The 23,699-nt window shown below is 37.9% G+C and overlaps 1 protein-coding gene across 3 annotated transcripts in view; it reads right to left on the bottom strand.

Annotated features, from left to right (window-relative positions):
• Positions 1-23,699, bottom strand: part of PLPP1 (phospholipid phosphatase 1) — a 113,231-nt gene that overhangs the window by 45,794 nt on the left and 43,738 nt on the right. For 2 of the 3 annotated variants that reach the window (XM_032280785.1, XM_032280769.1), the window contains exon 2: positions 12,871-13,025. In XM_032280785.1, the coding sequence (XP_032136676.1) occupies positions 12,871-13,025 (155 nt within the window). Of the gene's footprint in view, positions 1-1,630; positions 1,783-12,870; positions 13,026-23,699 lie in introns of all 3 variants that reach the window. The other variant, XM_032280774.1, reaches the window with a different exon arrangement.

Below are 23,699 nucleotides of genomic sequence, written 5' to 3'. Positions count from 1 at the left end.
TGTGTGTGTGTGTGTGTGTGTGTGTGTGTGTGTGTGTGTGTGTGTGTGTTACATGATCTTTTATTTTTTTTTGAGAGAGGGTCTCACTCTGTTGCCCAAGCTGAGGGGATCCTCTCGTTTCAGCCTTTTGAGTAGCTGGGACCTACAGGTTCCTGTTTTTTTTTTTTTTTTTTTTTTTTTTTGGTATAGGCAAGGGTCTTGCTATGCTGCCCAGTTGGTCTCATACTTCCAAGCTCAAGTGTTCCTCCTGACTTGGCCTCCCAAAATGCTGGGATTACAGGCGTGAGCCACTACATACATACAGCATATTTTCTGCTTTTTTTCTTTTCTTTTCTTTTCTTTTTTTATAAAGAGAGTCTCATTCTGTCATCCAGGCTGAAGTACAGTGGTGTGATATCAGCTCACTGCAACCTCCGCCTCCTGGGTTCAAATGATTCTCCTGCCTCAGCCTCCCAAGTAGCTGGGATTATAGGTGTGCACCACCACACCTGTAATCTGCTAGTTTTTGTATTTTTAGTAGAGATGGGTTTCACCATGTTGGCCAGGCTCGTCTCTAACTCCTGACCTCAGGCGATCCATCTACCTCAGCCTCCCAAAGTGCTAGGATTACAGGCATAAGCTACCGTGCCCAGCCTTCCGCTTTTAACTAACATAAATCTTGTTTCTAAAGTTACAGTTATGGTCAGCAGAGTCAGGCAGTAGAAGCATGCTGGACCCATAAAATTATAAGTTACGAAGCACAAACTGTTAAGTCACAGAATTTGAGTCAAGATTATAAAAATCATCTAGTCCAGTCAATAGTCTTATCCTTACATACATTCTTTAAGCATTTCCACCTGAAATACTGAAAAACAAGTTATTATTTTAGTTTAAGACTCAGTCTTGCTTTCAGTACCAGTAAAAATTCTTTCATATTCACTACTAATCATATATAGAACTACAGCTTTTCTCTCCTGTGTATGATATTATCTAGAAATTATTTAAAGTAAGCATGCATTAAAATAGTTTTAACATCAGTTAGCAAATTTTCTTTTCTAGAACTCAGTACAGAGGGAAAGTCAAAACAGTAGGTACATACACACAGATACAATAAATTATAAAATGATATCCTAGGTATAAAGTATGCTAGAAACATATTGCTGTAACATTCAACTATCAATCACACAATTTTTAAAATAATAGCAAATTAGAGCTCTAAAAATCACAGCTCTAACAATCACAGTGACATGGAGAAGATTAGCACAAAATCTATACATATGCAGTGAGGTTCATTTCTTTTTTGTTTTTAAGATGGGATACTGCAGTGTTGTCTGGGCTGGAGTAGAGTGGCTATTCACAGATGTGACCATCACATACTATAGTCTCCAACTCCTAGACTCAAGTGATCCTCCAGACTCAGCCTCTTGAGTAGCTGGGACTACAGGCACATCACTGTGCCTGGCTCTTCTAATTACACATTGTTATTTTTTTGACTCCACCTGAGATTATCTTAATCAAATAAACCATCAATTAAAAGTTTAAAAAGCATACTTTGTTTTTGGAGAGTTATACATTTAAGCATTAACACAGTAACAGAAAATTAAGCCAAGTGCTCAAAAGTCATAAACTTGGAAAAGTGGATTTAACTTACAACGATAATACTGAATGGAATGATTATTCCACCTAATAACGCATAAGGTATGGTGTCTTCTTTGTAAGGGTACTTGATGGACTCATCATTACAGAATACTCCTCGTTGAAAGGGGGTATGCCTTGAAGTAAGAATTGCAAAAGGCAATCCAGCTAGCAAAAGGGAATAAATGAAAATATCATTAAAAAAGAAGTATCAAAACTAATTAATGGCAATAATTATCCCAGAGACTCTGTTTAAAAATGCATTTGCCATGAAAATAAATGAGAGCACATGTAAAAAAGGAAAGGTAGCAATGCATGCAACAGAAGTTAGAAAGATTCCAGTTTAAGATAAGGATGTTTTGTCTACAGCAAACAAAGCATTCAAGCCCTCTATTAACCAATTTAACAATGAGTATTTTTCCTTTGTTTCTGTCCAAACACACACCGGATTTTGGAAAAATCTCTTCTCACACTCTTCTTGTCATTTAATCACCAGGTTTTTAACACTACTTCAAAACCAATTTTTCATGGGCTTTGCTTCCAAAAAGAAAACAACATTTTAGCATTCCATATTTGGATAGGTCATTGTCACTGGCTAAGCTATCAGAGTATCTAAATAAAACTTTATCCCCTCATTTCTGTATTGCCTATAGCAGGCTATAAAAAGAAGTCTAAACTTAAAGTTTGTTTGTTTCTTTTATTTATTTTTTTTTTTTGAGACAGGGTCTCATTCTGTTACCCAGGTTAGAATGCAATGGCACAATCATAGCTAAGTGCAGCCTCGCTCTCCTGGGCTCAAGCTATCCTACCTCAGCCTCTCAAGCAGCTGCGACCACAGGCACATACCACCATTCTAAGCTCGTTTTTTTTTTTTTTTTTCAATTTTTTAGTAGGGATGAGGTCTAGCTATGTTGCCCAGGCTGGTCTTGAACTCCTGAGCTCAACTCCGGCCTTAGCCTCCCAAAATGCTGGGATTACAGACATGAGCCACTGCACCCAGCCCTGAGCTAAGTTTCTTAAGGAAAGATGACAATGGAGTCAAGCACAAAGGCACCTAACAGAGAACTCTGTTTTTATCATTAATGTTTTCTGTAAAAAATCATGTCTTATACTCACCTCCTAAAATGTCAAATTTTTATCTAAATGTGAACTTCAAGAATTCAGTTCTCCTTTACTTCACTGAACTTGTCCTACTGATTAATACTACAGCATACTAACTAGTACTGCTCTGTAAGAGATGCAGGTTAGCAGAAACCCTCCACATGAGGTCTGCTTTAAGACTGACCCACATCTGAAAGGCTCTCTTCCTAAGTGACCATGTCCCTGCAGTAATACCATAACCACTAAGCTAACGCAGTCATTGTAGAAGTGTTACCCCTCCATGAAGCACCAAGACTTAATGACCATTTGCAGTTCCCATTAATTCCACTAAGGCCATAAAGGCTAAATGACAACCAAGCCTCTGCCACTCTGTCTGAGTGTACTTACCAAAAATATCAAATCTGTTCAATCTATAATAAGAGCTAAAAAGGAGAAACACATGAAATCACATTTCTTTCATTCTTAGCTCTTTTATTTATCTTCCCATTTTTCATTTAGACACTGGATACATGAACCAAAGTTTAGTTTTCTGTATTAGTCAATTTGCCAATAGTTGTCAACCCTTTAAAAGTCTTTAAGATGCTACAAGGTTCCCAAAGCTATACTTCTGGTAAATGCTATGCCTTAAAAGGAAAAAAAAAAAAAAAAAAAAAAAACTAAACTAGAGCTGACTTTACTTACACTGGCTCTCATATCTCAATTCAGACTATCCTCTGATTCACCAAATAGTTTTCATTCATAGGAATGGGGTAAAATGGCCACGTTTTCAATACACACACCAAGGTTACAGTATAAATTCAAAAGAATTTGTAGAGCTGTGATTTCATTATTACCTGCCCCATACAGTAACTAAGCACTTAGCCTTCAATCAATAACCATATTCTAATGCAATGAGCAAATTTATTTTGTACATACAAAGAACCACTATTTCTTTTTCTTTTCTTTCTTTCTTTCTTCCTTTCTTTAATTCTTTCTTCCTTTCTCTCTTTCTTTTTTTGTAGATGGTGCCTTGCTCTGTTGCTCTGTTGCCTAGGCTGGGGTGCAGTGGCACAATCTCGGCTCACTGCACCTTCCACTTCCAGGGTTCAAGCAATTATCCTTCCTCAGCCTCCTGAGTAGCTAGGATTATAGGCACCCGCCACCACACCCAGCTAATTTTTGTATTTTTAGTAGAGAAGGGTTTCCACCATGTTGGCCAAGCTGGTCTCTGACCTCAAGTAATCTGCCTGGCTCAGCCTCCCAAAGTGCTGAGATTAACTGCATGAGGCATGGCGCCCAGCCAAAAAACCACTACCTCTATAATCCAATTTAGTCTACACAAAATAATGGAAACTTTTACTGTCTACAAAGCATATTTCTGAATTGGTTGCATTTTTCAATAAGCATTTCTTTCTTTTGGAATAGTATATTTAGTATAGAAATTAAATTCAGATATAATAGAATTAGTGTCCAAAACTCACTAGGCTGTATGTCCTTATTCTCAGAGAAAACAGGCCCAAATATAGAGGCCCAAATTTATTTAATGCTATTAAAATATATGTCCATTAATATTAAGGGTTTTTTTTCCTCTGACCACAAAACCATGTTAGAAATTATTCTTAGATTTAGAAAAAAAGTTTGTGGGTATTTTTCAGGATAGTTGGGGAACAAAATAAAACCATATACAAAGGATAACACCCCATTTTTAAAAATTAAAATATTCATGTGGACAAACAGTAAATCTACTGTGCAAGGAATTCTGCTAGGTGCTACTAGGAATACAAATTGAATAAGGCACAGTACATAATTATAGACAGAATAAATTGAGGTACAAAGAACTCTGAGTGTTCAAAAGAAAAGAAGAGTTGGTGATACCTCTGAGTGGTAATATTTGATAAGCCAGCAGTTATGAGAGTCTGCATCTCAGCAGAAGGGGTCTAGGGCAGAGACAGAGATTTGGAAATATAGGACCACAGAGGTGCAAAACACTGTACAGGATGTATATAAAGAGAAAAGAAGCAAAGGGGGAAGCACACAACAGCAAAGGAAGAACATGAGCGGAGGAAGAAGATCCACTAAGGTAGACTTGGGTGGGCTGAGGGCAGGTCAGAAGAAAGTGACATCACCGTGGCCACATCAGAAAGAGAGGACATTCAGGAGGTGGAGATGGTCCACAGTGCCCAGTATGGCAACCAATGGGTTTTCAATTGACAGTAAAAGAGGTTTTAATAAGAAAGGGTAACACCAGACTGCAGGTTTTAGTAAGGAAATATTAAAAAATATGCATGAATCTACCACAAATGCACACTATTCTGAGAAGAGGCTACCATCACCACAGGCCTTAGAAATATGCATGAATCTACCACAAATGAACACTACTCAAGAGAAGAGGCTGCTATCACCAAAGACCTTAGAAACATTTTTAAATTGATAATAACTAACAGCCAATATTTGCCATATCTCATATAAGCCCATGAGATGTATTAAATCAATGCCATTACCCAATGCCATTTCATCTTCACTATCTATCTAAACCTAAATACAGACCCCTGAAAGGGAATGAAGAGAAAGACCAAACTAAGGGTTGTTCAATTAAGGCTCAAAAAGATCAGCTCTTTCAGATTCCTTTTCTGGAAATATGGAGATTGTAACAAAAACTGAGTAAGTTCAAGGTGGCACGCAGCATTGGGCCATGTACAGGGAAAACTGGCTGAAGGAGAAGCTGAGAACAAAGCAGATCTACAGAGGAGGAAGTAGTGACTAGCCTGGTCCCTGAAGGGGCAAAATGGGAAGGTAGCTCTGGTTCTCCACTCCCAAAAGGCCTCAGTGATCTTGCTGTTTGGGGTTACTAGAGTGCCTTGTATCCTTTTCAACAAAGCCCAGTTTTACTTAATCCAGTTAGAAAGAATTTCTACTCCTTGAAACCGAGAGAGACTGAGCAAAAACAATTATAATGTAACCATTCCCCCTACTTTGACAAAATCTAGGTTATTTTTAATTTTTTGATTACCCTATATGATGCTATAGTAAACATTTCCTAATACAAATTCCTGTTTGCATTTCTAATTATTTCCTTAATATATATTTTTATGTGGAATTAAAAGATATAAACATTAAGTTCCTTAATAAACTATCCCAAAGGGGTTAGTACACACCACCAACTTACATCACCAGACACAGTGTACAAAAATGTAGATAAATGCAAACATTTAAATAGATACTTGATATTATCTTTGACATTTCCTGAAGATTTCAAGGCAAAAATGAAAGAGTTCCCTTTCTTCATTTATCAGTTCAAGTCAAAAATCCTTTTCCATTTACCCAAAAGATTACATCTCTAAATCCCTTTCATCATTTCTCAAATGACTACACATGTCAAACACTGTTCTCTTATTACTTGAGCTGTCAATTCATTTTTACTCTCTCCCTTTTTTTTATTGAGCTATAATTTACATACCATAAAATTCACCCAGTCTAAGTATATATATGTAATTCAATGGTTTTGGTAAATTTATATAGCTATGCAACATCATGACAATCTAGTTTTAGAACATTTTAATTCCCCCTAAATTCCCTTGAGCCCATTTGCATTCAATTGCTGCTCCCACTAACAAACCCAGGCAACCACTCATCAGCTTTCTGTCTCTACATAAATTTGCCTTTTCTAGACATTTCAAATAAATGGAATTATGCAATATGTAGTATTTTGTATGTAGCTTTTATCACTCAGTATAATGTTTTTGAGGTTCATCTGTGTTACAACATGCATTTTTTTTCCTTTTTTACTAATTAATAGTAATCAATTGTATGTATATGCACATTCGGTTTATCCACTCACCAGTTAATGGACACTTAGATTGTTTGCAATTTTGTGCTATTGTAACTAATGCTATGAACATTCATAGGCAAGTATTTTTGAAAATATGTTTTCATTTCTAATGGGTAGATACCTACAAGTGGGACTGCTAGGTCATATGGTAAGTTGATGCTTAACTTTTTAAGAAATTGCCAAATTGTTTTCCAAAGTGGTATACCCTCTTTTTACATTCCTACATTCCACTTTTGATACACTCACTAGTCAGTTAGCCCATGACTCACACTCTCTGCATAGTAAGCTCATACTCAGCCATAAATAAACACAACCTTCTATCTTTTACCAGGGAATATTTATAATGGTTCAAGAGAGAGCATGTGACACAGTAATTTATTGCTTCCACAAACCAAATACCACAAGAACACTTCGCATCCTTTACTAGAGACAGGAAAGGACAACGTATGAATATGGTCACACCACATCTTCTTTAACTTCCTCTTGTGCAAATGCTCAGGATCTTGGAACTGTAATACTGATATTAACCAACTCTTTTAGTTAAAAATATTGCTGGTGGGGTATCCAGCAAAACTGAGAAACTGGTTAAAAACTCTTTTACATGTGAAGGAAACTCTTCTAATATTAGGGAAGATTATAAAATTGCCTTCACAAAATAATGTTTTAAAGTTCACCTACATAGCACCATGGATATATTGTTCCTTTTTGTTGCTGAACAGTATTCCATTGTACTAATCTAAAATATAGCAGATGCTATCTCCAAAGGAAGAAATATATATATTATATTTTATACACACACACACACACACACACACACACACACACACGCACACACATATATATACATGTGTATGTGTAGATCCACTCAGGTTCAGAGACAACCAATCACTTCTAAAAAGCCCAGTCAGCGACACAGTCTGCGAGCCACAGGACAAGGAATTAAGTTTGATTTATTGTGAATTCTCAAAATATAGTTATTTTGATTTTTTTTTTCTTTTGGTACTTTCTTAGAAACAGACAAAACTAAACCCACAAACATAACAGTTAAGTTTCCAAAATACTATGTAAAAATGGGTATATAGTTTAGGCATTTAAACTTCAAGTATATAAAAATGAAAATAGAAAAATTTCTAATGGGTTTTTTAAAAATAAAAATAGCTTTCCTTATTTGAAAAACAATGTTCACGGGAGGCTAAAAAACAAAAAACATAGAAGATAAAATTAAAATATCTCGTATACTAATAATCCCACTATTCAGAGGGAACCATTACTATTATTTTCCCTCTACTCTCAATATATTACAAAAATCTTTCCATGTCAATAAATATCATGAAAAATAATGAAATGACTATAACATTTCATCACTAGAATAAATCATAAAACAGTCCTATACAGCTGAACTTATTTATTTCTAATTTTCTGCTATAAAAAGTGCTGTAATCAACAGTCTTATGACTTATTCTCTACATGAAACTTACATTTCTATGATAAATTGCTTCCAGTATAATTTCTAGGTCAATCAATATACTCTTTTTAATGCCAATTTATATCCCTGCCAGATTTGTGTATGAGAACACCCGTTTTCTATGCTTGATAAGCTGGGAAAGTTCTCACCTTTCCTAATGTTGACAGGCCAAACTGTGTTCTCCGTGTTGCTTTAAGATGAACTTCAATTTCTCAAGACTTAACAGTCTTAAGAAATGTTAAATATTAAACAAAGCATTTATTTATATTTCTTGGCAATTTTCTTCTATTGACAGCTTTCTATTTATGCCCTTTCCCCATTTTTCTTTGAGGTAGTCATCTGTTTTTCACTAATTAAAAAATATATAGAGGCTGGGTGCAGTGGTTCACACCTGTAATCCCAGTACTTTGGGAGGCTGAGGTGGGTGGATTGCTTGAGGTCAGGAGTTCAAGACCGGCCTGGCCAACACGGTGAAACCCCGTCTCTAGTAAAAAGTACAAAAGATTAGCTGGGTGTGGTGGTGCACACCTGTAGTCTCAGCTGTTTGGGAGGCTGAGGCAGAAGAATCACTTGAACCCAGGAGGCGGAGGTTGCAGTGAGCCGAGATTACACCACCACACTCCAGCCTGGGTAACAGAGCGAGACTCCATCTAAAAAACAAAATAAAATAAAATATATAAAGTGATTAAGGCTTTTTCACAAACATCTATGTACATTCTGAGTTTAGGCCACCATAAATAATACAATCACTCTTTAGAAAGAGTTTTATAAGTTGGTCACAAGTACTGGTTATACTGTTATTTTGGGCTAAATATTTTTGCCAAAAGGTTATGCCATACAGTAATGATGACTTAAGAAAAGCACCTACTTACAGTCAATACTCAAGTCAATTTAAAATAGCCTATTAAACACACATAAGTTTTCTATCCCAAAACTATACATTTTTAAATCTATACAAAGTATGCTTATTCATTGCCACATATGGATTTGAGATTTAATACTAACTTTATTGTCACTATCGTTACTCTGAAAGTTTGCATACAAAAAATCTTACCTTTTCCTAGAAATATAAGAATTTATACAAGTAAATGTAAATGAATTACCAAGGGAGAAGGTAGACCTACACAAAGCCAAAAATGATGGGAAAAAAGTCTGGTGTGAAATCTAATATAAATCATTAAAACCCAAAAACAAAAACAAAGTGTTAAGCCAAATAATGCAGAAATCTATAGTTTTCTGAATGTGGTACCTTTTTGGACAGCTAAAGAAGAAACAGTCAAGAATATATTTTTTAAAAAGATTATGAACCTTGCATTGTAAAAATAAATCACCACTTTAAAATACAGATTTTCTATCACCCCAAATAATCTGTTCAAATTATAAAGCATATGTATATTAGTTACACTAAGCATAAATAATTCACTTTATAGAAATTATTTTCTATGTATAACAACAGATGTTATACCAAACTATTAAAACAAATCTACCCTAAGAATTTGCAAGAATCCCTCCTTGCACATTCAAGCACATTTGAGGCCCCAAAACTGGCCAAATACTACTTCTTTAATTAAAAATAAATTGGCATCAGGCCGGGCGTGGTGGCTTATGCCTATAATCCCAGCACTCTGGGAGGCGAGGCGGGCGGATCACCTGAGATCAGGAGTTCAACATCAGCCTAACCAACATGGTGAAACCCCATCTCCAATAAAAATACAAAAAACTGGCCAAGCACAGTGGCTCAAGCCTGTATCTCAGAACTTTGGGACGCAGAGGCAGGTGAATCGTGAGGTCAGGAGATCGAGACCATCCTGGCCAACATGGTGAAACTCTGTCTCTACTAAAAATACAAAAAATAGCCGGGTGTGGCGGCACAAACCTGTAGTCCTACTCGGGAGGCTGAGGCAGGAGAATCGCTTGAACCCGAGAGGTGGAGGTTGCAGTAAGCCAAGATCGCACCACTGCACTCCAACCTGGTGACAGAGCAAGACTCCATCTCAAAAAACAAACAAAAAAAATACAAAAAATTAGCTGAGCGTGGTGGTGTGTGCCTATAGTCCCAGCCACTCTAAAGGCTGAGGCAAGAGAATCGCTTGAACCCAGGAGGTGGAGGTTGCAGTTGCAGTGAGCCAAGATCATGCCACTGCACTTCAGCCTGGGCAACAAGGCAAGACTCTGTCTCAAAAAAAAAAAAAAAAAAAAAAAAACAAATAAATAAATAATTGGCATTAAAATATTTTTCCAGGTCAACTCTAACAGCAAACTCACAGGAATTAATACCCAAGAACTCAAGGATTCATACCAAGTCTTTTTCCACTCCTTAAAAAAAAAAACTTAGCCCTATTGCTCTTTATTTAAGCTGCTTGATATTATAATACTATAACTCAAAAGTGTTTGTTATAAAGATAAGTAAAAAAAAAACAAGGCAGAAAACTAAACCTGTGGTGTGCTCATAATGATTTAAAAACTGTCAAACTAGGTTGGGCATGGTGGTTCATGCATACAATCCCAGAACTTTGGGAGGCCAAGGCAGGTGGATCACCTGAGGTCAGGAGTGTGAGACCAGCCTGGCCAACATGGTGAAGCCCCGTCTCTACTAAAAATACAGAAATTAGCCAGGCATGATGGTACGTGCCTGTAATCCCAACTACTCAGGAGGTTGAGGCAGGAGAATTGATTAAACCTGGGAGGTGGAGGTTGCAGTGAGTCGAGAATGTGCCACTGCACTCCAGCCTGGGCAACAGAGCAAGATTCCATCTAAAAAACAAACAAAAAAACTGTCAAACTAAAGGAAACATCAAAATGCTACCAGTAGTTGTTTTCAGTAATAGAACTAAGGGTTGTTCATTTTCCCTTTCTACTTTATAATAATTTTTTTAATTAATAAAAAGATTATGAGCCAAGTGCATGTTGCCAGGTGGCCAACATAGCAAAACCCCATCGCCACTAAAAATACAAAAATTAGCTAGGCGTGGCGACAGGCACCTGTAATTCCAGCTACTTGAGGTTGAGGTGGGAGAATTGCTCGAACCCAGGCTTAGGTGGGTGGATTCCTTAAGGTCAGGAGTTCAAGACCAGCCTGGCCAACATGGCGAAACCCCATCTCTACACAAAAATTAGCTGGGTGTGGCAGCGCACACCTGTAGTCCCAGCTACTTGGGAGGCTGAGGCAGGAGAATCACTTGAACCCAGAAGGTAGAGGTTGCAGTGAGCCAAGACTGCACCATTGCATTTTAGCCTGGGCAACAAGAGCAAAACTCTATCTCAAAAAAAAAAAATTACATGTCATGTTTACAATTAAAATAATTTATTCACTTTTGAGCAACTATCTCCTCAACTACAGGGGCAGTTAAAAAAAAAAAAAACTTTATCTGGCAATGGTTGCTCAAAATCATGGTTACCACAACTACTTAGTACTTCATATAAGTACAGTAACACCATCTATTGTCATCTAAGTGGCAGTACTTCCCTGCACACTATTTCTCATTAGCTGAATGGCTGAAATTTAAGTTACCAGTTATGGTGGGATTTATTTCTTAGAAAAAGAAGTATCTCCTTAAACTAAATGCTAGATTTTTCTATCCTTTTACTCCCATAAAAGTAGCTATAATCAAATTAGAATTGTAAGACTATATTAATACTTATATATCTTAGAACACAATAAAAATCCTGGATCCCTTCACCTTCAAAATACTGAGCTGAAGACCATTAGAAAAAAATCTACCAGACAAAAAAAATGAACTCAGATACATAAACTGGAAAAACAAACAACTAGGTTATTATTCTTAGCCAATTTGGGGGCAAAATAGAGAGAGAAAAGCCAGCCAGTCCCACTGCAGAACAAGGCTGCTGAGTTTACTAAGACTACAGTTTTGTAAGTCACGTATCTAGGAAAGCCATCTGACAAAAGACAGGTGGCCAGAGGAGAAATAAAGTGTGATATGCTACACTGCCAAGACACTCAAAGAGGGAAATCTTCACCCTCCTCCTTCCCTTTTATTTCCAAGTCACATAAAATGACAATGGCAAGATTTAGGAATGAGAGCCAAGGTTAAAGAAAGTAGGCACAATATCCCAAGTGGCAATCTTAACCTAGTTTGTGAATCTTAATCTAGAATGAAAGTTTTTACTTAAAACAGTGAAACCCAATAGTATCCTACAAACTGATAAACTGTCTGAAGTACAGTACACAGTAAGAAATAGTGACTTTGTTTTTTTGGGTGTTTTTTTTTTTTGAGACAGTTTTGTTGCCCAGGCTGGAGTGCAATGGTGCGAACTTGGCTCACCACAACCTCCACCACCCAGGTTCAAACAATTCTCCTGCCTTGGCCTCCCTAAGTGCTGGGATTATAGGCACAAACCACCACGCCCAGCCAATAGTGACATATTTTAATGTATTCCGATAATTTTATTTTGCATATATATTTGTGGCCTTTCTGCTGAGTTTGTTTTCTCAAATTTAATATGCAAATGTTTTCCTTTTCCATGGCCTCAATTTCCACTTAATAGCATGAAAAAGCAAGCATAATCTTAGTTTCGGCTCTGCCATACAATAGCTTACTGGGCTTTATCAAGTGTCTGGGCCTAAGTTTCTTCAGTTGTTTACTGAAATGAGTTGGTCCAAATGACTGAAAAAGACTCCCTATTCAAAAACAATCATTCTATAATTCTTCAGTATGGCATCAAGTTGTCCTGAGTAACATCCACCTTTAACTGGAGAAACACTGTCCCTGGACTAAAACAGTGGGTATATTCCTCAAGCAATCATTCACTATATCAACATTGGTGAAGACAGTACTATGGATTTACCCCCATCCCAGCTCCATCACTTCATCCAACCTCCAGCACAACAAACCCATCACTACCTACTTATTAATTTACTTACAGAGGAAATGGGCAAGCCAACCCCCACTAGGATGAGGACAGTGGATGTGACGGTACTGTCATGGTACGGATAGTTGATGCTGTTGTCTTTACAGAAAAAGCCTCTCTGAAATGGATATATTTGGCCCAATTTTAGAACAGCCATAGGCATGGAAGCTGTTGGGGAAGGGAAAAAAAGACACATATGATTAAATTCAATTCACTTCATTACGAAGTAAAGTCTACTGAATCGGATGCAAATGCTAACCATATTTTGCCCTCTCTGGAGATGGATCTCCATTATACCCAAGAGCAAAGATTAAGGAAATCATGCAGCATCATTTGCTTGTCCATATCAGCCCCACCTTTTTCCAAGTATAAATCCTCTTACTTGTACTGACCTCCGATTTAAAAATAATCAACAAAACAGACTTCCACATTCTTTTTTATTTTTTTTGAGACAGAGTCTTGCTCTGTGACCAAGGCTGGAGTACAGCGGCACAATCCCAGCTCACTACAACCTCTGCCTCCCGGGTTCAAGCAATTCTCCTTCCTCAGCCTCCCAAGTAGCTGGAACTACAGGCATGTGCCATCACACCCAGCTAACTTTTTGTTTTTGTTTTTGTTTTTTAATTAGTGACGGGGTTTCACCACGTTAGCCAGAATGGTCTTGATCTCCTGACCTTGTGATCTGCCCACCTCGGCTTCCCAAAGTGCTGGGATTACAGGCGTAAGCCACCACACTCAGCCCAATTCATTATTAACTGAATTGCTTAATATTCAACTGTGCTTAAGAAAAAAGGCAAAATTCCATAAATAAATTCAGCAATTAATATCATAACAGCCAAATGTAATCCAGGAGAAGAAACACATAAAATTTGCTTCACACTGGAATTTTTAAATTTTTTTCTACATTAGAATTTAAACTAATAGGGTTAGAAAACAATAGAAACCAACCAGGCACAGTGGCTCATGCCTGTAATCCCTGCACTTTGGGAGGCCAAGGCAGGCAGATCACCTGACGTCAGGTGTTCAAGACCAGCCTGGCCAATATGGTGAAACCCCATCTCTACTAAATATACAAAAATTAGCCAGGTGTGGTGGTGCACTCCTGTAGTCCCAACTACTGGGGAGGCTGAGGCAAGAGAATCATTTGAACTTGGGAAGCAGACATTGCAGTGAGTTGAGACTGCACCACTGCACTCCAGCCTGGGCGACAGAGCAAGACTCCATCACAGGAAAAAAAAAAAAAGAAAGAAAACTATAGAAACTGTAAGTATATATTCAGTAATAAAAATAGAAAGCTTTTTGTTTTCTAAAGACAAACACTGTGTTTTACTAGCCCTGGCAAGGCTCTAAAATCACTTTTCACAAGTTATACAGAAATAATTTTCAGCTGAAATTCTGCACCTAAACAAAATAACCCTGAAAGACCAAAGTTAAATCATTTAAATTAGTGGCTTCTTAAGATGTTCGAATTTACCATGTTTTTAGGCTTTGTTTTATACAATGCAAACATTCAAGAATCTACTAACTCACTACATCCACAATACTAAGCCATACTTAGGGAAGACAAATTAGTATAAAACAAATACTAAAATTCAAGAACCTAAACTGTGTATGTAGAAAAAGAATGTATACCCAGTAAATTGTTTAAAAAGAAATCCCAAGGTAGATTTTTTGGGGTAAATGATGAAACTGTTCTGTATCCTGACTGAGATGGTAATTCCACAACTCTTTTATTGCATATAAAGTTAAGAAGGAATACCATAAAAGGCAGAAATATGCCAAAAAATAGAAATATAATTACTAAAATGGCATAGAAGTACCCATAGGAATTCAGAGGTCAACACAAACTGAAGGAGTTAGAAATGACTATTAAAGAAGAGGTAACTGAATTGAACTTGAAATGACAAGTAAAACACAGGCAACAGGGAGGAGCACAGTGAGACCACTTAGCGCGGCAGAGAGAGGCAGGGAAGCATCAACAAGAGCACAAAGGAAATGAGCAAGACGTTTTCAAGGTACATACATTTTGTAGCCAACATGTATTGCATGCTTGCACATGCTGGGAGCTAGGCTACATAGATTAACTCAATCCTTACATCAACACTGTGAGGTACTTATTATCACTACTCGCTTTTTTCATACAATGTTGTTAAAGCTTAGAGAAATGAGGAACATTGCTGAAACTCGAAAGTGGTGGAACCAGGATTCCAACACAAGCTATCTCTTTCTAGAGTCAGGGACTATACGACTTCCCATGGAGACAATTGATCTGGCTAGGTTAACAGGTTAGAATTGTAGCAAAGAAGATATGATTGGGAGAAGGGGAACCTGTCCTTTAAAAACCTCACTCGGTATAATAAATGTCATGTTCATGATAAAAACTCAAAGTAGGCTGAGTACGGTGGGCCAGACCTATAATCCCAGCATGCTGAAAGGCTGAGGCAGGAGGACCCCTTGAGTTCAGGAGTTCAAGACCAGGCTAGACAACATATTGAGACTCATCTATAAGAAAAAATTTTTTAATTGTCTGGGCATGGTGGCATGTGCCTGTAGTCCCAGCTACTCAGGAGGCTGAAGCAGGAGGAACTCTTGAGCCCAACAGGTAAAGGCTTCAAGGCTTCAGTTAAGCCATGTCATACCACTGCACCCCAGCCTGATAACAGAGCAAGATCATGTCTCAAAAAAAAAAAAAAAAAAAAAAAGAAGAAAAAACTGAAAGTTAATGGGATCTATTATTTGCTATAGATTATCTCTGAATTCTGCAATTCTGTGGTTTTTAATGGGAATAACAGTGCTTCAGACTTTTGTGTTTATTAAAAGATTATGGGAGCTAGGCATGGTGACTAATACTTGTAATCCCAGTGACTCAACAGGCCAAGGCGGGAGGATCATTTGAGGCCAGAAGTTCGAGGCCAGAAGTTCAAGACCATTCTGGACAACACAGCAAGACCTTGTCTCTAAAAAATATTTTTAAAAATTAGCTGGGTGGCCAGGCGTGGTGGCTCAAGGCTGTAATCCCAGCACTTTGGGAGGCTGAGGCAGGCACATCATAAGGTCAGGAGATCAGGACCATCCTGGCTAACACAGTGAAACCCTGTCTCTACTAAAGATACAAAAAATTAGCCAGGCATGGTGGCACGCAACTGCAGTTCCAGCTATTCAGGAGGCTAAGGCAGAAGAATCACTTCAACCCAGGAGGCAGAGGCTGCAGTGAGCCAAGATTACACCGCTGCATTCCAGCCTGGGCAACAGAGCAAGACTCCATCTCAAAAAAAAAAAAAAATTAGCTGGGCATAGTGGTACACACCTATAGCCCCAGATAATTAAGAAGCTGAGGCAGAAGGATCAATTGAGCCTGATAATTCGAAGCTACAATGAGCCATGATTATGCCACTGTATTCCAACATGGGTGACAAAGCAAGACTGCCAACTCTAAAGAAAGGAAAAGGATTATGGGCTTAAAACACTTGGAAAGGATGTAAGCTTGTAGGAAATAAAATATCACTGTCCTCTTTTGCTCAGGGTCAGTAACATGGTAAAATGAGGGATTTTAGAAATTAACTTCCAGGAAAAAACCAAAAAGTGAAAGAGCAAGAAGAAAGGCAAGTATTTACAGTTTTGAAGTAAACTACCAATTAGGTGGTAAGTAGTGTGTAGATAGTGGAAATAGTATAGGATGCACAGAAGAATGTTCTGAATACAGAAATGATACAAAACTTGTGGACTGACCTGAATTTGGCACTTCAGGGTTTGGATGTATAAAGAATGAAAGTTCCATTGACAGAAATGAGAAGTTGCTGGGGGAGCTCATTTATGGTGGGAGAATATTAGTTTAATATTGAGAATATTACCTTTGGGGCAACCTGGTAAAATTTCCCTAAATGCTCAGCCTCATCTTCCACTGTCTTTTAAAGGTTCCAATCACACTGCACCACTTGCTGTTGCCAAAACATACTATGCTTTCAAAACCCTAGGTTTCATAGGGATTTGAAATGCTCAGTCTTTTACTGGGGATAGTTGTTCTCTCATTTCTCTTTCAAGTCCAAGACAGGCACCCCCTTCTTATGTCCTATGGCACCATGTACATATGTCTATCACACTGTACTTTAACTTGTTTTTTATGTGTGTGTCAGCAACTCTGAGGGCAAAGGCTACCTTTATCATTTTTGTATCCTTTGTAACAGGAACACAGTTAGATCTGAACAAAAATTTATTAAATGGCTAAGTGAATAAAATTCAGGGTAAAGATGAGATGTAGAGAAAGATGTATAAGTTGCTGGCATTAGAATTTGCAACTTAAGCTAGGAAAATGAAACACTTCTCATAGAAGGCAAATCAAGACTAAAAGAGACAAAGCAATCAGCTAAGGACTAATATCTATAGGGAAATCATGAAAGAGGCTACAGGAAGAGAGGAAGAAAGGATGCTCACAGGCTCCAAGGGGCAGGGGCTATGTCTGTCTTGTTCAGCAACACAGTCTGGCCATTTTTTAAACAAAAGAATGGATGAACAATAGAGAAGTAGGACAATGTTGTGATACAAAAACCAAAGCTCAGGGTCTCTAGTACATGGTAAATCTAGTATGTCAAATGCTAAGACACCAAGGAGCATGAGAACTGACTAAAGACTGAGGTCTTTACTGAGAATATACTGTACCATCTCTACTAATACAACAATGGTATCTTTATAAAGTAACTTCAGTATTGAGCATTATTCAATATTGGGTTGTCACTGTCTAAGCATCCCTTTCTTCAAGTTAAGTATGTCAAAATAATGTTCCCTATTGCTAATATGTATTACGCACACACAAGAGGCATGTCCATCCCCCCAGAGTAAACAGATACCTCTATTCCAAGAAACAATGGAGTAGTCTTTATCTGCTATTGAGATTGGTTTTTTGGGGGTTTTGTTTGTTTGTTTGTTTCTTTTGAGACAGAGTCTCGTTCTGTCTCCAGGCTAGAGTAGTGCAGAGGTACGATCTCGGCTCACTGCAACCTCTGGCTCCCAGGTTCAAGTGCTTCTCCGACCTCAGCCTCCTGATCAGTTGGGACCACAGGCACATGCCACCAAACCTGGCTAATTTCTGTAGTTTTAGTAAAGATGGAGTTTCACCATATTGGCCAGGCTGGTCTTGAACTCCTGGACTCAAGTGATCCGCCTGCCTTGGCCTCCCAAAACACTGGGATTACAGGCATGAGCCACCGCATCCAGCCGAGATTATTTTTAATTTTAATTTTTTAGAGTAGTGATGAGAGTTCTATGTTAAAGTTAGTGTTCTAGGAAGATTCTTCTCCTAATAAACACTTTTTTTTAGGACAGATATATTGTGTCCTTAATATCTAAAGGACATAGATACTGTTTTGACCCTTATTATAGTTCTAGGATATTTTTCTCTTAATTAAAATTTCCTTAAGAGGGGTCACTTTTAAAATTATGTAATAATTTTGCAATGAACTTTCATCTGTTACAATAGATTCACAATAGCTCATTTACGTGTGTTATTACCAGAAAACAAAGTGTTTTAATTTTCTTACCTACGCACTTTCTACCCTTCTTCACTCAGCACTATGCCCCACAAAGCTGACTTATAGACTGCATCTATGGGTTGTGTCACTCTCTCTCTCCAGTTAGGTTTGGCCAATGGAGGGGCTGGGATAGCACGGGCAGAAGTCAAGGAACAAAAAGAGTATGGGAAAGCCTCCCCTCCTGCAGAGCTACTGGGCATTAAGGGTGTAGCAGTGAAGGAGAAGGCACTGGCAGGAGTCAGAGCACAGAGAACACGGAACAGGGCATTTATTTCCCTGGCTCCCCTCCTGCAAGATCACTGTGGATATTAATCCTCTAACTGGAACTATAGCTACTGTCAGGCAGCCTTCTCCACACAGCTCTCTTTTTGGGGTAGCACTCCTTCTCTTTGCCCCTCAGGTCTAAGGGGCAATATTCCCCTCCTCTCTGTTGCTAGCCCAGGATACTACAATATCTCGTTGATTATTTAAACTCTGCCAACCTATTTGTGAATAGTTCCTTCATTTAATCCTCTTCAAATGACCCAGCTAGAATATGCCATCTGTTTCCTATCAGGGTCATGGAGGACAGTGCCACATACATATTCTGATCTTGCTTAACACAACTGTTAGGTATGTATGTCTGCTCTTAGTGCACTACTTCTATGATATGTTGAGGAAAATAGACACATGAATACCTGGATAGATGTAAACAGATGTTCCCATATTATCCTCAATTCAGTGATAACTGAAATCTCTCCCATTTTATTAAATATATGTCATATATACTTCCTCAAATATATGCTATTATAAAATATTCCAAAGGAATAAATCTAAAATGCATTTTACAAAGAGAAAGACCTGATTCCCATACCCACTCCCTTCTCCAATTTTCTCTAAAAATCTCATTTCAGACATTTAAGTGAATATTATGCTACATAACAGGGAAACTCAGATGTCCATCCCCTTATTCATTCAAACATTTCCATTGTCATAATATGGCAGCTGCAATGCCATGAAAGAAGAAAGGAAAAAAGACTAAAAGAGGGGAAGAATGAAAAAGACCTCAAAGAAAAAATTTTTTAAGAGACTGGGTCGTACTCTGTCAGCCAGGGTGGAGTCCAGTGGCATGATCACAGCTCACTGTAATCTCGAACTCTTGGGCTCAAGTGATCCTCTCACCTAAGCCTCCCAAGCAGCTGTGACTATAGGCATGTGCCACCATTCCTGGCTGATTCTTTTTTTTGAAGGGACAGAATCTTACTCTGTTTCCCAGGCTGATCTCAAACTCCTGGACTCAAGCAATCCTCCAGCCTTGGCCTCCCAAACTGCTGGGATTACACGTATAAACTACCATGCCCAGCTACCAGAGAATTTTCAATAAAAGAGGGAAATCAGTACTACAAGAAAATAACACAGCTGTAACTGCAAGCATGACTGACACTTAGGTTTGGGCAACACAGCCATCAGGATCCCAGCAGGAAACAGATAGCACCCTCAAACTGGGTAATTTAAGGAGAGTTTAAGAAAAGGACTATTTACAAAGTATGAAAGGTGTGGGCATAGTCAAAAGATAGTGCAACCTCCTGAAGCTGCTATCAGCTACAGACTTGAAAGGACAAAGAGGACCCCATGATAGGCGCCATGGCCTCTGGGAGAGCCAACATGACATGATTTTGCAGGAGGAAGCCAGGAGAGTAAACCACCAACTCTACTCTCCTCCTGCCAGTGCTATCCATTGTCCAAAACCAACTAGAAGCCAAAGAGCAAAGTCAGCCTCCTGAGACTGAAGGGAGGGAAGGCAATAAAAGAAAGCAGGTTCACAGGGGCAATGGAAGATAAGCAGAACCAGGAGGGAAGAGAAGGTAAAGTCAGTTGGGGTCTCAGTGGGAACTGAAACCTAAAAGTGAGTAACTCAAGAGAGATTAATAAAGGGGTTATTTATAGAGTCTATATTAAGAATACTGGGTTTATTCTGTGGGTAACAAGGAGACACAATTCTAATCTGTGCTCTTTAGAAAAGGCTGTGAAAAGAGCCATGTAAAGAAAAAAACAGTGTAAAGACATAAGAGACGGCAAGGCCACAGGCAAGAAATTCTAGTGTATATAAGAGATGTTAAGGGCCTGAAACAAAGAAATAACAGTGGGAACAGGAAAAACAGGTAGATTCTAAAGATGTTTAGGAAGTTGTTCCTACAGAACTGTGGATTATGTCTTTGTATACATATAGATGTGTGTGTACCTAAAACACATACACCTAAACACACCCCTTCAGCCTTTGTTGTATCTGCAAAATATAATTTCCATTTTTCCCTTTCCCTAATTACTATCTAATAACATGCTCTGCACAATCTTGCCTACAGTAAGCATTTCAAAGAATATTTATGGAAGGAATGAATAAATAAGTGAGGAAAGCTTCTGAAGCATATAAACAATAATCTTATATAACCATAAACTTGGATCCTGAAAAGCTGTATGTGATTTGTCATGCCAAAAGGCTCAAGTTCAAATAAACAAACCAAGGAAAAAAAAAAAAAAACTGAACAATCTGAAGTCCAAGAACATGCTAGGGAAGCACTTTCAATTCTATACTCTAGCAACTCTTTCTCAAGCTGTTTTCCATTGGGAACACAAACTAACAAAGATAAAAAAACTGAATATACCTATGTTAACCTCTCAAAGAAATTTATAAATCACAAACTACTGGAATCTTGACAATTTGTGTACTCTCCAGCATTACTGCCAGACAAAGCTTCAAATACAGCTACTGTAGAAGCACTTCTCTCAGCAGCAGCCCTCACTCTTTGCTCAATGAGAAAAGGTGAGGCCCAAACTGCATCCTCTTTACTGATCCACCCAAAACAGAGGTCCACATATTCCCTACAGGGCAGTAGAAGAGTAAGATTTCCAAAGGAGATGCTGAAGAGTAAAAAGCAATACACTTCAAAATAGGACTTTACAAATAATTAACAACAGCTCCAGATTCATCCTTTTCTCTTCTCTAGAACCACTAGAAACCCTCAGATCTGAAATTGTATCACAGATCACACACCTACATATCCCACTCCATGATACACATGTTGAACTTCCTATGTCCATATCCATCCTCTACATCCTCAGAGTTAGCAAAGGAGTTAGACATGTGACTTTGTTCCAAGACTCCCATGTAAAAAGTTTTCACATGCTATACAAGTTTACAGTATACAATATACTATGCACTCTAAGTAAAAAGGATAAATTATAATGTGGTCTCTTATTTGCCAGTAAAAAATATTTGCTCTTACTGCAAGCACCTAAAATAATCGGGCAGCCTACCTCACAAGACTCTTAAACAGCAATCCTACTAGTCCCAGAGCAATTTATAAACCTAAATGAGAAAACACAAACATGCTCAAGAGAAAGGTTTGCTTTATAAGTAAAAGATTCATAATATGGTTGTTCATGGATGTGAACAAATCTATGAGTCCTCAGACTGTGAGTCTTTAGAGTTTCACTCAGATAAATAAATAAATAGTTAATAATGTTACATGGCTCTTCTCATATATGTCCAAGAAGAATGGAAACATTGAGCACGTATTATAAGTCACCACCATGCTAAGGTACTTGGATATATATCTGAAATATAAATATATTCATATCCTACCATAAAAGAATACATTTACATTTCAGATATCCTACCACAAAATCTGGTGGAATATATTTATATTTCACATATACATTTATATCCCAGATATAATAAATGTAAGAATATATTTTCAGATATCCTGCCATAAAATATGGAAAAATTAAAAAATTAAAAACAAAAAAATATAATCAATGAGCATAAATAATAAAACCAGGCAAAAAATATGTAAAAACATTATATATGGTATAATTTCATTTCGCTAAAATCATTTACGTTTATATATAAATAAACATTGGAAAGTCTGGAAAAATATATAACCAACTTCTAAGTAGTTATCTTCAGAGATGGTATTTTTTTAAGCCAGTCAAATTTAACAGTGGGAAGTTATATTCCAGAGATGGTACCAATACAAATTAAATCAGGCAGAAAACTTATTTTCTACTTATATACTTCCATGTTTGAATATGTTATAATAAAACAAAAGACCAAAATCATTACATTTGAATTTTTATTCTGTGGGTAACAAAGAGACACACAATCCAATCTGTATTCTAATGGAGGGACTGTGAAAAGAGCTGTGTAAAGAAAAAAACAGTGTGAAGACAAAAGAGAGGGCAAGGCCAGAGGCAAAAAATACTAGGGTATAGAGAGATGTCAAGGGCCTGAAACAAAGAAACAATAGTGGGAACAGGAAAAAGAGGTAGATTCTAAAGATGTTTAGGAAGTGTTTAGAATGCTTTATCACAACGAAAACATTTTTTGTTTCTTGAAATTATGCCTATTACTTATCTGAAATCATCCGTGTTATCCTTTTCCTGAAATTATTCATACAATTCAGCTGAAAAAGTCCTACCTATAGTAAAGAGATTGAAAACAGAGCAAAAGAAAAGTCTATTTCCTTATTCCGTTAAAACACAAAGCAGTAAAAACTAATATTTTAGCCTTTATGCCTGATTGATAGGTTCTGGGAGAAGTAGGCCTATAGCAGAATAATTACTTTGAGAATTTTCTCTCTCTTGCAACTTTAGAGATCTATGATGACTTCCTTAAAAATGTATGAAACAAAGCTATTCTTTTTTTTTTTTTTCAGACAGTGTTTCACTTATGTTGCCCAGGCTGGAGTGCAATGGTGTGATCTTGGCTCACTGCAACCTCAGCCTCCTGGGTTCGAGCAATTCTCCTGCCTCAGCCTCCTGCCTAGCTGGGATGACAGGCAAACACCACCACACATGGCTAGTTTTGTATTTTTAGTAGAGATGGTGTTTCACCATGTTGGCCAGACTGGTTTCGAACTCCTGACCGCAGGTGATCCACCCTCCTCAGCCTCCTAAAGTGCTGAGATTACAATCGTGAGCCACCATGCCCAGCCGCTAACTTTTTTTTTTTTTTTGAGACGGAGTTTTGCTCTTGTTACCCAGGCTGGAGTGCAATGGCATGATCTCCACTCACCGCAACCTCCGCCTCCTGGGTTCAGGCAATTCTCCTGCCTCAGCCTCCTGAGTAGCTGGGATTACAGGCACGCGCCACCATGCCCAGCTAATGTTTTTAGTAGAGACGGGGTTTCACCATGTTGACCAGGATGGTCTCGATCTCTTGACCTCGTGATCCACCCACCTCGGCCTCCCAAAGTGCTGGGATTACAGGCGTGAACCACAGCACCCGGCCAGTCACTAACTTTTAAATCAGAAATTTGTTATAACATTTTGGGCCTTT

Source organism: Sapajus apella, unplaced genomic scaffold (genome assembly GCF_009761245.1).
Source record: "Sapajus apella isolate SASKATOON/1434 unplaced genomic scaffold, GSC_monkey_1.0 scaffold1, whole genome shotgun sequence".
NCBI classification, from domain to species: Eukaryota; Metazoa; Chordata; class Mammalia; order Primates; family Cebidae; genus Sapajus; species Sapajus apella.
The sequence above is the reverse complement of the archived record's forward strand: the minus strand, read 5'-3'. Positions and strand labels throughout refer to the sequence as shown.